Source organism: Epinephelus lanceolatus, chromosome 15, assembly GCF_041903045.1.
Source record: "Epinephelus lanceolatus isolate andai-2023 chromosome 15, ASM4190304v1, whole genome shotgun sequence".
NCBI classification, from domain to species: Eukaryota; Metazoa; Chordata; class Actinopteri; order Perciformes; family Serranidae; genus Epinephelus; species Epinephelus lanceolatus.
In genome coordinates this window covers 23147472-23160458 of record NC_135748.1, presented here as the reverse complement: position 1 = coordinate 23160458, position 12987 = coordinate 23147472, and the positions used below count along the sequence as shown (strand labels likewise).

General features: G+C 44.1%; 1 protein-coding gene across 7 annotated transcripts in view; it reads right to left on the bottom strand.

Annotated features, from left to right (window-relative positions):
* Positions 1-12987, bottom strand: part of kidins220a (kinase D-interacting substrate 220a) — a 56197-nt gene that overhangs the window by 1873 nt on the left and 41337 nt on the right. For 3 of the 7 annotated variants that reach the window (XM_033643445.2, XM_033643448.2, XM_033643447.2), the window contains 7 exons: positions 9439-9650; positions 7166-7282; positions 6541-6600; positions 3431-3547; positions 3224-3322; positions 1083-1301; positions 78-299 (listed from right to left, as the gene is read on the bottom strand). In XM_033643445.2, the coding sequence (XP_033499336.2) occupies positions 78-299; positions 1083-1301; positions 3224-3322; positions 3431-3547; positions 6541-6600; positions 7166-7282; positions 9439-9650 (1046 nt within the window). Of the gene's footprint in view, positions 1-77; positions 300-1082; positions 1302-3223; positions 3323-3430; positions 3548-4735; positions 4769-6540; positions 6601-7165; positions 7283-9438; positions 9651-12987 lie in introns of all 7 variants that reach the window. The other 4 variants (XM_033643455.2, XM_078175071.1, XM_078175072.1 and 1 more) reach the window with 4 other exon arrangements.

Below are 12987 nucleotides of genomic sequence, written 5' to 3'. Positions count from 1 at the left end.
GGGAGCCTCTGCACTATTTATGATGTCAGTGATGAGATGGCAAAAACTCAGCGGTGTACATGTGACTGACCACCCACCCCTTTGTCCTCTGAGCCAGCAGCCTGAAGGAATTGTCCAGGGTGGGGCTGCACGGGCCGCTCTCCATTACCACCGGACATCTCCAGCTGAGCCATCTGAGAGATGTACTCCCTGTAGGCGTCGTGATACTCGGCCTGCTGCTTGTCTGTCAGCTTGCAGATGTCGTTAGAGGATTCCTGAGAGTTGAGGCTGGACATGCTCGAGGTGCGGAGATTTGCCACCTGACGAAACGAGAAAAAGATGGATTGATGTACAAACATCAACGTGAGTTTGAAAGTAATTTAAGAGTGAGAATGCTGGATGGTTCAGGGCTGACAACCTTAATCTACACCTGAGTATAATAAATACAAAAATGAGGCACTTAAAATTGCTATATTTTAGGTTAGTAACCGATGGAATATTCAGAGCATGAGAATCGGATAAAGTGAAAAAGTTGTTGGCAAAGAGCACAGACGGAGTGGCAATGAAAGCTGTGGTGTGTTTTCAGTGTTGGATGATTTGAATTTGAAAAAGATCACAAAGTGAGATCATATAAAATAGCAGCAGAGCCAGCTGTCTATGTGTGAGTGTTTGCTCATGTCTCAGAGATTTTGCAAATTGGGAATAGGGAAGGTGAAAATAACAAACAGGGGGCCCCTTGACACCTTTTGGTGCGCTGCAGTGTGTGTGTGTATTTTTAATTCTGTTCAAGAGCACCATAAGCTTCCTCTGCCGTGCTCTTTTCTCACCCAAAACCACATTAATGTGAGACCAGTGAGGTCACCAACATACCGGCTTGCTGCAGAGGACTTGTGGCCTTGTGACAGTTTGGGGTGTGTGACCTTGCGATCCCATTTGCGAGTGTTACACGCTCACACATATGCTGACACCAGCAACTTTAAGACCTCTTATCTTCTCGCATGTTTATATGCGTGGGTATACTGTGCATACACGTAGTCCACATCTCTCTGATGCTATCTGCTGCTGTGGTGCATTCACACTAAGCTCCTGACAGAAAGACTGACCGGCCAGTGTGAGTGGTTGTTGAATCTCGGAGGTTCCTCCAGCCCTGCTCCACTGAGCTCCTCGAAGCTGAGGTTGAGGCTAAAGGCCGCCGCTTCCTGCTGGGCTCCCCCTGAGCGTCTGTTGGGCTCCCCGTGGTGCACGCTGCTGCCTTGCTCGCTTACAGCTCGGGACTCGTCTTGAAGCATAGCCTGGCTTTCTGCATGACGCAGTTCCATCACCTGGGAGAGACATTACAATTTCAGATCAACACATCATTTGTTTCAGGACACAGAGTCAACGATCAACATGTTTTTGAAAGCATGTGACAGACAAAACAAGCGTGTTACACAGCAACAACAAAACATGTGTTTGTGCGAGTGAGCTGTTGCTCAAGTAGAGCTATTCAGCTGTCCACTCCTCCCTGACAAAACCTCCCTTCATCCAGATATCAGTCAGCCATCTTGAACCAGATGTCTGTGCTGGCTGCGTCCTGGCAACACAACACTGGTTGGTGTGCGGAGCTGTAAGGCCACTGCACTTTCCAGCTGCTCCTACATGAGCTCTGCATTGGATCTCCGGTAAAACACGACCAATCCGGGGCTCTGGTTTGGTATTAGGAGCACAGACATCTGATGAAGTGGAGTCGGCTACATGTGTAAGTGATTTCAGCCTCGGCTCAGCTGACTGGACTCCTGGCTGACTGACTAGCGCCCTTCTCGTAATACGGATTATAAAATCTCCATCCCAATGTCTCAGCGCAGCACAAGATGTCGTATTACGAGATGCTGTCTTGCTTCTTTTTGGAATAAACAAGAGCTGACATATATCAACAGGAGGGCTCTGGCAGGGCTGTCTGTAAAGGATCACAGAGTGGGTAGAATGTATGCTATTGTAAATCTGTTTCAGGCCTTTACTCTGGAGTAATGATGGAGTAGTTAGTCATCGTTGGAGGACTGATGCTTTCTTTATTATTTATGTCTACTGATGGCTCACTTCTTTTCATTTAAAAACAAAAAATGTCTTCAGGACTGTAGATAATATTACATATTACACTAGGGTGACCATATTTTCCAACCCTTCAGACCGGGACTCTTTAGGACAATGTTGGACATTTCCACACAAACTACCACTTCTAAAAACGGTGCTGCTCTTTCACTTTAATTCAGAGTAGGGTTGCATGGGTTTCAAGGTATACCATGATATAAAAGTTGACGGTGAACATACTATGTACATTTGCTTATATACAATATTGGAAAAAAAATGCACCTGGATGTTTACTCTCCTTTTTATTTTAGTTATTTTCTAAGGGGAGACATGTATGCACTTATGTACACACTAAGCATTTTCATTAGGATGGGGGCCAATAATTTAAGTGCTTAGCACACCTACTGAGCTCACCTTTCAACACCATGGATGCCATGAATGCAGCGTGTACACTGCTCTTTAAAAAGCTCTACTTTCTCTTCACCCTGACAGTTAAACATTAGCGTACTGACACATTCTAACAGGAAGAGCTCATTCACAGGCTGGCAATAGTTTTGCCAATGTCGCATTACTAGATTGACACACATAAAAACAAATCATGGTAAAACTGTAAATGGACTTGCACTTGTATAGCCCCTCTCTAGACTGCTCAAAGTGCTTTTACACGACATGTCACATTCACCCATTCACACACACATTCATACACTAGTGGCCGAGGCTACATACAAGGTGCTACCTGCTACTCAGTAAACCATTCACACCCACTCACACACAGATGGCACGGCCATCAGAAGCAATTTGGGGTTCAGTCTTTTGTCCAAATAATTTGACATGTGGACTGGAGGAGCCGGGGATCAAACTTAAGGGATTGATTAGTGGACAATTTGCTCTACCTTCGGAGCCATAACCACCCTCAGTGTTGAATTCAGACACTTTGTGCATTGTTTCCTGGGTTAGCGACAGAACATGATACACGTCTATGTCATATTATTTTATATGTGGTGAAAACTGGGATGTTTAGTGTTTAACAGATATTTGTCGGAACACTGGACACCCAGCTTGAAACCAGGACAATCACGGACAAACCAGGAAGTCTGCACACTGTATATGAGATGCCCATTGCAAAGATATTAAACCAGGCTGAGACAAGCAAAGACACCCCAAAAAGAAATCTCACCGCTCCCCTGAAGAGCTGCCAGTCGCCAAAGTTCATCTCCATCTCTTTCTTCAGCTCGTCCAGGTTGCACTGTGACAGCACTCGACCATTTATATTCGCCTGCAATGGACAGAAAAGGGACTCACTGGTTTATATAGAAAAATACAGTAAGTTTCTGAGTAAGTATCAGAAAATGGATCAAATTCTGAACGTTATTGACAGGCGTACCTTCTTGATGGTGGAGGTGTACTGAGGCAGCATGCTGGGATCGATTCCATCTAGCTGTCTGAGACGCTCACACACGGCATCTGTGTTCATGGAGCTGAGCAGGACCACAGGAGAGACCTACACACACACACACACACACACACACACACACAAAATTAGAATATAAACAACTTATTCAGAGTGTTTTCTTGAGTTAAGGTTACCAGAGCAAACTCACATACTCTGTTAGACCAACTAATCACTCCTAACACATTGATTAGGGCAAAACGAGCAACAATTCCTGGCGAAGAGACATGCAGGCCTGTTACTGAGAGGCACACAGAGGTGCAAATCCACAATCCCACACAGTAATTCTCTCTATCAGTCACACAGTGTAAGTGTAAAAGTAAACAGAGCTGCCAACCTATCCAAATACACTGTTACCTGCTCTAATTCTTTTTTTCTCAGTGTATGCATAAGCACGTAAAGTGTGCACACTACACTTAAGAGATGGAGCCTGTAAGTCTGTGAGCTGCTGTCGAGCCGAGCCACACTAAAGCGGCAGCCGCAAAGCAGCTACGAGGCTTGATGTGACTAATGCCGGCGGCCTGTTGATGCTGTCTAAGGCCTCACAGACAGCCAGCGTGCCACCCGCTGGCACAGAAACTAAACAAACCTCATCCACCCGTCTCCCTCTAGTTATGCTTTTCTTGAACCCTCACTCTGGTTCCTTTCCTCCCTCCCTTCCTTCCTTCCTTCCTCTCACATTCCTTCCCTCTCAGCCTCCTGCGCTGACCTCCTACTCTCTTTTCCATCACTCTGTTTCTCTCTTCCCCCCTTCTCTTCCTCCTGCTCCCTCCCTCGTCATCTCTGCTCTTCTCTCGGCTATTAACACTATTAAGACGTGGCTTCAGACTAAGCCCCCCGGCTTTGTTTCTGGTTTCGAGGGAGAGAAGAGCAGAGCTTAGTCGAACTGTGAGTGGTTGTCGGACAAAAAAAAACAAAAAACACAAACAGCTCAAAAAATACAGCACACAATAGAAGGTGCCAACTTTTTGTAGTGGTGAGCGAGAGGATGAAGACTGGCAACTGTTCATGTCCCCATAGTAGAGGATTTACTCTAGAATGAAACTATGTTAGTGAATCTACTGAACTACGACAGGACGTGAGCTTGTGTTTTGCATTTACTTCTAAGTGATGAGTCTATAATATCTCTTTCTACGGCATGCTTGGTAGTACTGATTAGAGATGAGGTAGAGATACGTGGAAGATGGGAGTCAAGGATTGTATGTAGAGATGGAAGTAGGCATGAAACCAAACGTGTACCTGCTTTAATTTGTGAGGCAGCGACTTTAAATGCTTGATCGGGAGACAAAAAGAGTCAGACGGACAAGCAGTCAGACAAAAATACACACAGACATTTATAACACTACGAAGCTGTACCTGGGAAAAAGGAAGGGAGGAGGGGTGCAGGAGCAGCAATGAAGACAGACAGACAAACAGAAAGACACTAGCACACATGTTGAACTCATCAACTGGGGACAGAAGAGACATTGACAACAGAGCAGACAGACATTTATCTGTCTCGCAGCAGGAGAGGAGATGGCTCCTTTACAGCAGCCGCACATCAGACTGGAAAAGGAGAAGCTATTGGAAGTAGAATTTTTTACACAAGGAGATTTTGTTTTCGCTGGAGTCAGCAGGCTTCTTGCAGTCATAATCTTTGCAGACAGAAAGGATTGCGGACGAGACAGAGACAGAGACCCAGAAAGAAAATGAGACATCTCTCACACTCTGTGCAGAAAAAAGCAGAAGTTTCAATTCAGGGGGAAGGCCTTGAATACGACTCCTCGATTCAGACTGCGAGCGTGTGTTCTAAGAACGTGAGCGAAAGCGTGAATGTCTGCGGGTGTGTCTGCATGTGCGTGAGTTTGTGTGAACCCTCCCGGTGTGTGTGTGTGTGATAAGACTGTAATTACAGCTGGGCTGAGCTCAGGGCTGGGCAGAAGGATGGGGAAGAGGAAACAGAGCTCTGTGAGGGAGGAAGCGTCTTGGTAAGGAGATAAGCTCTACCAGTGCTGGGCTCATTGTCAGTGTGTGTGTGTGTGTATGTGTGTGTGTGTGTGTGTGTGTGTTGCCAGCCCCAACAGTTGCTCTGATGATAATCCCGGCAGCCCGAGGAATCCATACTCACACTTATATCAGCAAAGCAATTACACTGGGCTAGGCCCGCTTACATATCCAAAGACTCGCACAAATGAGCGAGCATGCACACACGGCCACATTCACAGATTTGCAGAAATACAGGCACATGTGAACGCTACACAAAGAGATCAAGTGTGAACCATAAAGGGGATAAGACAGGCTAATGTACATAGAAAAGCCAGGAAGGGATGAAACTGGGGAAATGTATACTAAGGAGGAAAGGAAACAAAAGTGTAAGGGAAGATACAAGGAACAAAAAGGGTGTGGAAATTTAAGACAGCGGTGGTTTGAAAAAAAAAAAAAAAAGGAGGAGGATCGAAGCAAAAGACACAAAAATAGAGATGGAGAACGGCAGAAACATTACACAGTAATCTATATTTAAATCTTTCAAACAGCTCCTTTAAATGCTTGCTGGCAGCGCCCTGATAAGTGGCTTTGTGGCGCGGAAATCTCCTGAGTAGTGTTATCATCAAATTGTTCTAATAGTGGCTGCTCTCTTTTAAAATGTATGAATATCTGGGTGTAGAGATGCAGTTCTTGTCAGTGCAGCTTCATGCATTGCTGAAGTGGGTTAACAACACTTTTATAAGAGAATGGGCACGGCTACTGTGCCGAAACAAGAGTGGACTTCATTCAGCATGTTATATTTTTACATATGCTAAACCTTCTCTTAATAGTAAGCAGGCCCACATAGTCACAGCGGATGCAGTATTTAACACAAGTATTCTGCAACGAGTGTGACAGTCTATATTCAGTCTCGGCTTTTGTTAAACCACAACAACAAAATAAGTTCTCTGTCAAACATACAGGCGTGCATTTTACACAAAACAAAAGAAATGACTGATGAGGTTTGTCAACAGGCAGTTAATGACGAACTGGTTGCGTATTTGCATATCCTCAGTACTCCAGAAATGTAACCATGTTACCATGGTGGGGTCAGAGGGACAGGAGGGGAGGCCTTCTCTTGCATCTTCTGCAATAGCATCCTGACATGAGCACAGAATGAAGACAAGGACTGTATATAGAAGAAGGCTAGTGAAGGTTGAGTTCATTACCACTCAATTTATGATTTACTCTGAACTGAGGAAATACCACCAGCGTCAAGAGCTGGACAGTTGTTGGGCACAGGGGTAGGCAAAAGAAGGTGATGTTAAAATCATCAGGTGGAGAAATGTAAAGGTAAAACATGTGACATCAGACTGAGGAAAGGGAAGAAGGAAACTTGAGGAAGAAATTCAGAAAGTCATGCAGTGGGTCGACATAATGGACATGATAGCATAATAAACATAGCATATTATTGAATGACATAACTGCAATATGTCATGAGCCTTTGTAAGTTTAATTATGGTTATAAAATGATTAATAACAATGGAACAGATCGCCCATAACTGGTGGTACTGTTCGGAAATATTGAGTATCAGGAGACACCCACATGAGCACTACCAGTGGTTCAAACTTTCATTGACTTCAATCACAGAAACAATGTTGTTGCCTAATATAAGGCACATATAGGCACACATCAGATAGATCTAGCACTACTTCTTTACTTACAAGTCCACTGGTGCTGTCCTTAGGTTGACCAGGTGGTTTAATGGAGGGACGCGAGGATGGGGGGACATGGTGGGAGTAAGGCCGTGGCAGGTGATACACATGATGGGGGAAATAAGGCTATGAGGGGGGGAAAGAAGTATTGTGGAGAAGAGGATGGGGAGAGGAGAGGAGGTAAAAAAAAAATAAAATGAAAATCATATGAGGGAGGTCAGGCACACATACACACACACACACAAAAACGCTGCAGGGGAAAGATACTAACTTGCGTGTTCTTTCTCAGTAAAGTGAGATGCTGGTTATTTAAAACCCATGGTCATATGGTGGTTCAAAGAATTGTTTACTGCATGGTTTAGTCAGTGGTAACTGCCAAGTGGGTCAGAGTAATGCTACATTATGATAACGTGCAGAGGGCTGAGCAGCTAAATTCAGAAAGGGCCTTTTTTAAAAACAGTGGCTGTTTGTGGTTGTGTGGATCGGCGAGTGTCACTCAGGTGGCAGGAACTGCTCCTCCTGTCGCTGTTAGATAGTGGACAGCGATTACAATGTTATTTACAGTACAGGCCAAAAGTTTGGACACACCTTCTCATTCAATGCGTTTTCTTTATTTTCATGACTATTTACATTGTAGATTCTCACTGAAGGCATCAAAACTATGAATGAACACATGTGGAGTTATGTACTTAACAAAAAAAGGTGAAATAACTGAAAACATGTTTTATATTCTAGTTTCTTCAAAATAGCCACCCTTTGCTCTGATTACTGCTTTGCACACTCTTGGCATTCTCTCCATGAGCTTCAAGAGGTAGTCACCTGAAATGGTTTCCACTTCACAGGTGTGCCTTATCAGGGTTAATTAGTGGAATTTCTTGCTTTATCAATGGGGTTGGGACCATCAGTTGTGTTGTGCAGAAGTCAGGTTAATACACAGCCGACAGCCCTATTGGACAACTGTTAAAATTCATATTATGGCAAGAACCAATCAGCTAACTAAAGAAAAACGAGTGGCCATCATTACTTTAAGAAATGAAGGTCAGTCAGTCCGGAAAATTGCAAAAACTTTAAATGTGTCCCCAAGTGGAGTCGCAAAAACCATCAAGCGCTACAACAAAACTGGCACACATGAGGACCGACCCAGGAAAGGAAGACCAAGAGTCACCTCTGCTTCTGAGGATAAGTTCATCCGGGTCACCAGCCTCAGAAATCGCAAGTTAACAGCAGCTCAGATCAGAGACCAGATGAATGCCACACAGAGTTCTAGCAGCAGACCCATCTCTAGAACAACTGTTAAGAGGAGACTGCGCCAATCAGGCCTTCATGGTCAAATAGCTGCTAGGAAACCACTGCTAAGGAGAGGCAACAAGCAGAAGAGATTTGTTTGGGCCAAGAAACACAAGGAATGGACATTAGACCAGTGGAAATCTGTGCTTTGGTCTGATGAGTCCAAATTTGAGATCTTTGGTTCCAACCGCCGTGTCTTTGTGAGACGCAGAAAAGGTGAACGGATGGATTCCACATGCCTGGTTCCCACTGTGAAGCATGGAGGAGGAGGTGTGATGGTGTGGGGGTGTTTTGCTGGTGACACTGTTGGGGATTTATTCAAAATTGAAGGCACACTGAACCAGCATGGCTACCACAGCATCCTGCAGCGACATGCCATCCCATCCGGTTTGCGTTTAGTTGGACGATCATTTATTTTTCAACAGGACAATGACCCCAAACACACCTCCAGGCTGTGTAAGGGCTATTTGACCAAGAAGGAGAGTAATGGAGTGCTGCGGCAGATGACCTGGCCTCCACAGTCACCGGACCTGAACCCAATCGAGATGGTTTGGGGTGAGCTGGACCGCAGAGTGAAGGCAAAGGGGCCAACAAGTGCTAAACACCTCTGGGAACTCCTTCAAGACTGTTGGAAAACCATTTCAGGTGACTACCTCTTGAAGCTCATCGAGAGAATGCCAAGAGTGTGCAAAGCAGTAATCAGAGCAAAGGGTGGCTATTTTGAAGAAACTAGAATATAAAACATGTTTTCAGTTATTTCACCTTTTTTGTTAAGTACATAACTCCACGTGTTCATTCATAGTTTTGATGCCTTCAGTGAGAATCTACAATGTAAATAGTCATGAAAATAAAGAAAACGCATTGAATGAGAAGGTGTGTCCAAACTTTTGGCCTGTACTGTATGTCATTTGCTTTTTAGATTATTAAGAAGATTATTTTCTCACTTAGGCTTTTCTACATTATTTTTTTCTACACGAGTCCCTTTTCTGTCTCACCCGGTTGTAGAAGGGGTGTTGCGGGCCAGTCATCCCACTGAAGTAGGCACTGTGAGGCTGAGGAGGCATGGATCCGGCGAAGGAGCCCGCCGGAGAGCATACGCCCGAGTGCTGGCCATAACCTGACTGCGGACGGGGCACTGCGTCTTGCAGGGGCAGCGTGGGATAGGTCACTCCTCCCATGTGCATCTGCTCCCTGGCCGCACGCACATCTAAGAGAGGACAGAGCAGGAGAAAAAACAGAGAGAAGGAAGTGTTTATCTGCGATGCTGACGATCATGTCTTGGCTATGACTATAAAGACCCTTCAGATCCACCCACGCATCAATAATTTAGCTTTATTCCATCATCTCAAGAGAGTTTAGCCAGTTGTGAATCCACAAGGAAAAATACATATCAAACAATCGAAGAACACGAGAGTGCGCTGTGGGGAATACAACAAGAACGATGTTCCTGAACATGTTCTCCTTAACCAAAACAGAAGACAATCAAACAACTAAATGCTGGAGAGAAAAACGGGCGCAGATGTTAAGATTACAACGATCTTCAACTGTGAATTCCATTCTCACTTTGATTTCTATTACTCTGCTTGTTCACAAACCAGCAGGCAGGCTGATAGTCTGTCTTTTCCGAATGATATGCCCGGCCACGTGATGACTCTGGCACATGGAGGCCCTTGCTGTCCTTGACAAATAAATTCACCCGCGTAAACAAACAAAGCAGATCATGTGAACTCATAGACACCATCACGTAAATGCTTCGCCACAATTGTTTTCACATAAATCAGTTTGACTTCGAGAGGAGTCGAGTAGGCGCTGAGGAGGGGAGCTTTGGTAAAAACCTCCCGAAATTAAAGTTAAATAAGCCCAGAGACAGAACAGAGTGGCTCTGTGTGGCTGGCAAGAAAGTAAGAACCAGAAACAGAAGCAGGCACCAGAATGTCTCCTGGTTATACAAGTGGCTGCTGAATGACACGCTGAGTGAGACCCAATCCAGCCTGCGAACACAATGGGGGCCTTATGATGTGAGTCAGGCTCATGGGCGGGTATCACTGACAGCACTGCCCACTGGCTGGCCACAGGACACCGGGCACCAAGTACCGACTGGCCGCGGAGGGAGTGGAGGGAGAGGGATGACTGGGTAGGAGCATTGGTCACCTTCTGCTCCCTGAGGACACGTGTGAAGGTGAAAACACCCACACACATTCGAGTGCACAAACACATGTTCCATGGTTACATTTAAACACACTTTCAGGACAGGAGTGCTGTACTTACAGACTGGATGTCTGGTTGTAGAGCTTGGTCAGCTGCACCCTTTGTGACTCAACTTCAGCTCAATGGAACAGACTTTGTGTGTGTGAGTGTTTTCTGTGGTCTCATAACACTATGATGCAGCAGCTTCACACTTGGCGTCATTGACACTCCTGTATAGGCTGAATGGACGCTGACGCACGGTAGCAAAAGTACCAGTGCCGCTCTGGCTTGCTGTTTGGTATTGATGCACTATTACGTCACTATAGCTGCGAACTGTGAAATTTGGTGCAGCAGTGGAGGCAGATTGGTGACAGCGAGTGAAAATATTGTCCTGATCCCACAGTGCTGTAGTGGAAACCTGCTCGACATTTGATTGTTTGGAAATGAGAAGCAAGCTGTGGGTTTCTGAGAGTCCCTGCAGTGGGGGCGATTTTAGAGCAGACCCTGCTGCAATGTTATGAGTAATGTCACTGCCAAATGAGCTGGCACTGAATGCAACACATCACATAGAGGACAGTTCTCTGCTTCTCCATGCTATTGTATACTCAACCCTTTTATGTAATTTAGACAAAACTGGACGATTAACCTCGTTCTCTCTCACACACAATGACACACACACAGATGCACACACTCTTTATCATGATGACAAATTAAAAGCGTGAAAGCAATGTCATCTTAAACATGGAGAAAAGAATTAGCTCTTTTATGTATTTTCACTGCGTGTTAACATATTTAATAAGTGAGACTGTAAGGATGTCTTAATAAAGCCATCAGATTTATTGCAGTTTAAAACATTTAAAGAGAATGGCATGCCTCAGTTTTGACTAGCAGCTGTTTTTAGTTTGCCCCCATTGATTTACACACAAAGACGGTGTGTTACTGATTTTTAAATAATACTTCCCCTGCAAAATGACAATTTGTGTATCAATTACTCACAGAGTTACACTGAATTCGAGAAGAAAAATTTGTTTTTCTCACATGCCTCCACTGTGAACGAAGAATCCAAAAAAGGCGAATATTTTGCGTGAATTAAAGTCCATGTTAAATCACGGCAAAACTATATCAGAACATCCATTTACTAACTCTCACACAACACAAGTCTCATTTATTCTTGCCAAACACATGCACTTTCGCCAAGACCTTACTATTAAAAAAACATCCCCTTATGAGTAGCGCATCCTAAGCGTGCCTTAACATATTCGGCTTGTGAGCCCCGCTTAAGCAAAGTTCAAACGCATGCACGTTCCCAGACACACTACTCAGCCTTGCATGAGACTGTTTGTATTGAAATGTTTGAAATTTTAACGTTTAAGTAAAAAATAAATGTGTTTGGCAAGTGCTGAGCATACGACTGGATAAACAAGATGTTGATTATACTACACAAGTTGTGTGAGTGTCTGTTAACGGATGTTTTGATATAGTTTTGTTATCATTAAACGTGGTCCCCAATGACTTTAATTCATAAAAAATATTTTCTGGGTTTGGATTATATGTTCACTGAGGAGGCTTGTGAGAAAAAACAAGATGTCTCCACGAATTCAAGGTAAGCAATGAGTAACTGATATACAAATGGTCATTTAACAGGTGACGTATTCCTTTAAATTTAACAATTCTATACTCACTAGACTAGATTGACATTTTATCCTTTTTGTAAGGATAAATGAGCAGTAAAGTTAAAATAATACATAGCTATAACTTCCAGACTAAAGATGGGTCACTCATTGGTTTGATGCGTATAAAAATGATGTGAATCACATACTGTGGGCTTCTGACACAATAACTCAAGGTTCAACTTTATTGTTTCTGAGGCTTTAAACCTTAGTATTGTTGTCATGGAGATGGTTTAGTTGTTGTTCTGTTGTCACATGAAAGCAACTAAATTATATCCACAACGAATGAGATAATCCATTTGCCGAGGAAGGTGATGAGATGTGGTTGAAAGCTTCAGGAAATAGAGTTGGAACTTGTATTGAGATTCTTCTTTGGTAAAACTAACTACTGTTTCCAAGCTCAAGAATAAACCATGCTAAATATGCTGCGGTCTCCACAGTCACCAGATCTCAACCAAATTTTTTACGTGTTGGACGGCACTCTCAAACACCATCATCAAAGCACCAAATGAGGGAATATCTTTTTCGAAGAATGTTAATCCCCGCAGCAGAGCCCCAGAGGATCTATGCCAAGGTGCACTGAGGCTGGTCTGGCAGCTCACAGTGGCCCAACACCTTACTGAGGCATTTTATGCTGTTTTTTTCCCTTAAATATTTCACCAGTCTGTGCAAATACTGAGTGTGTAT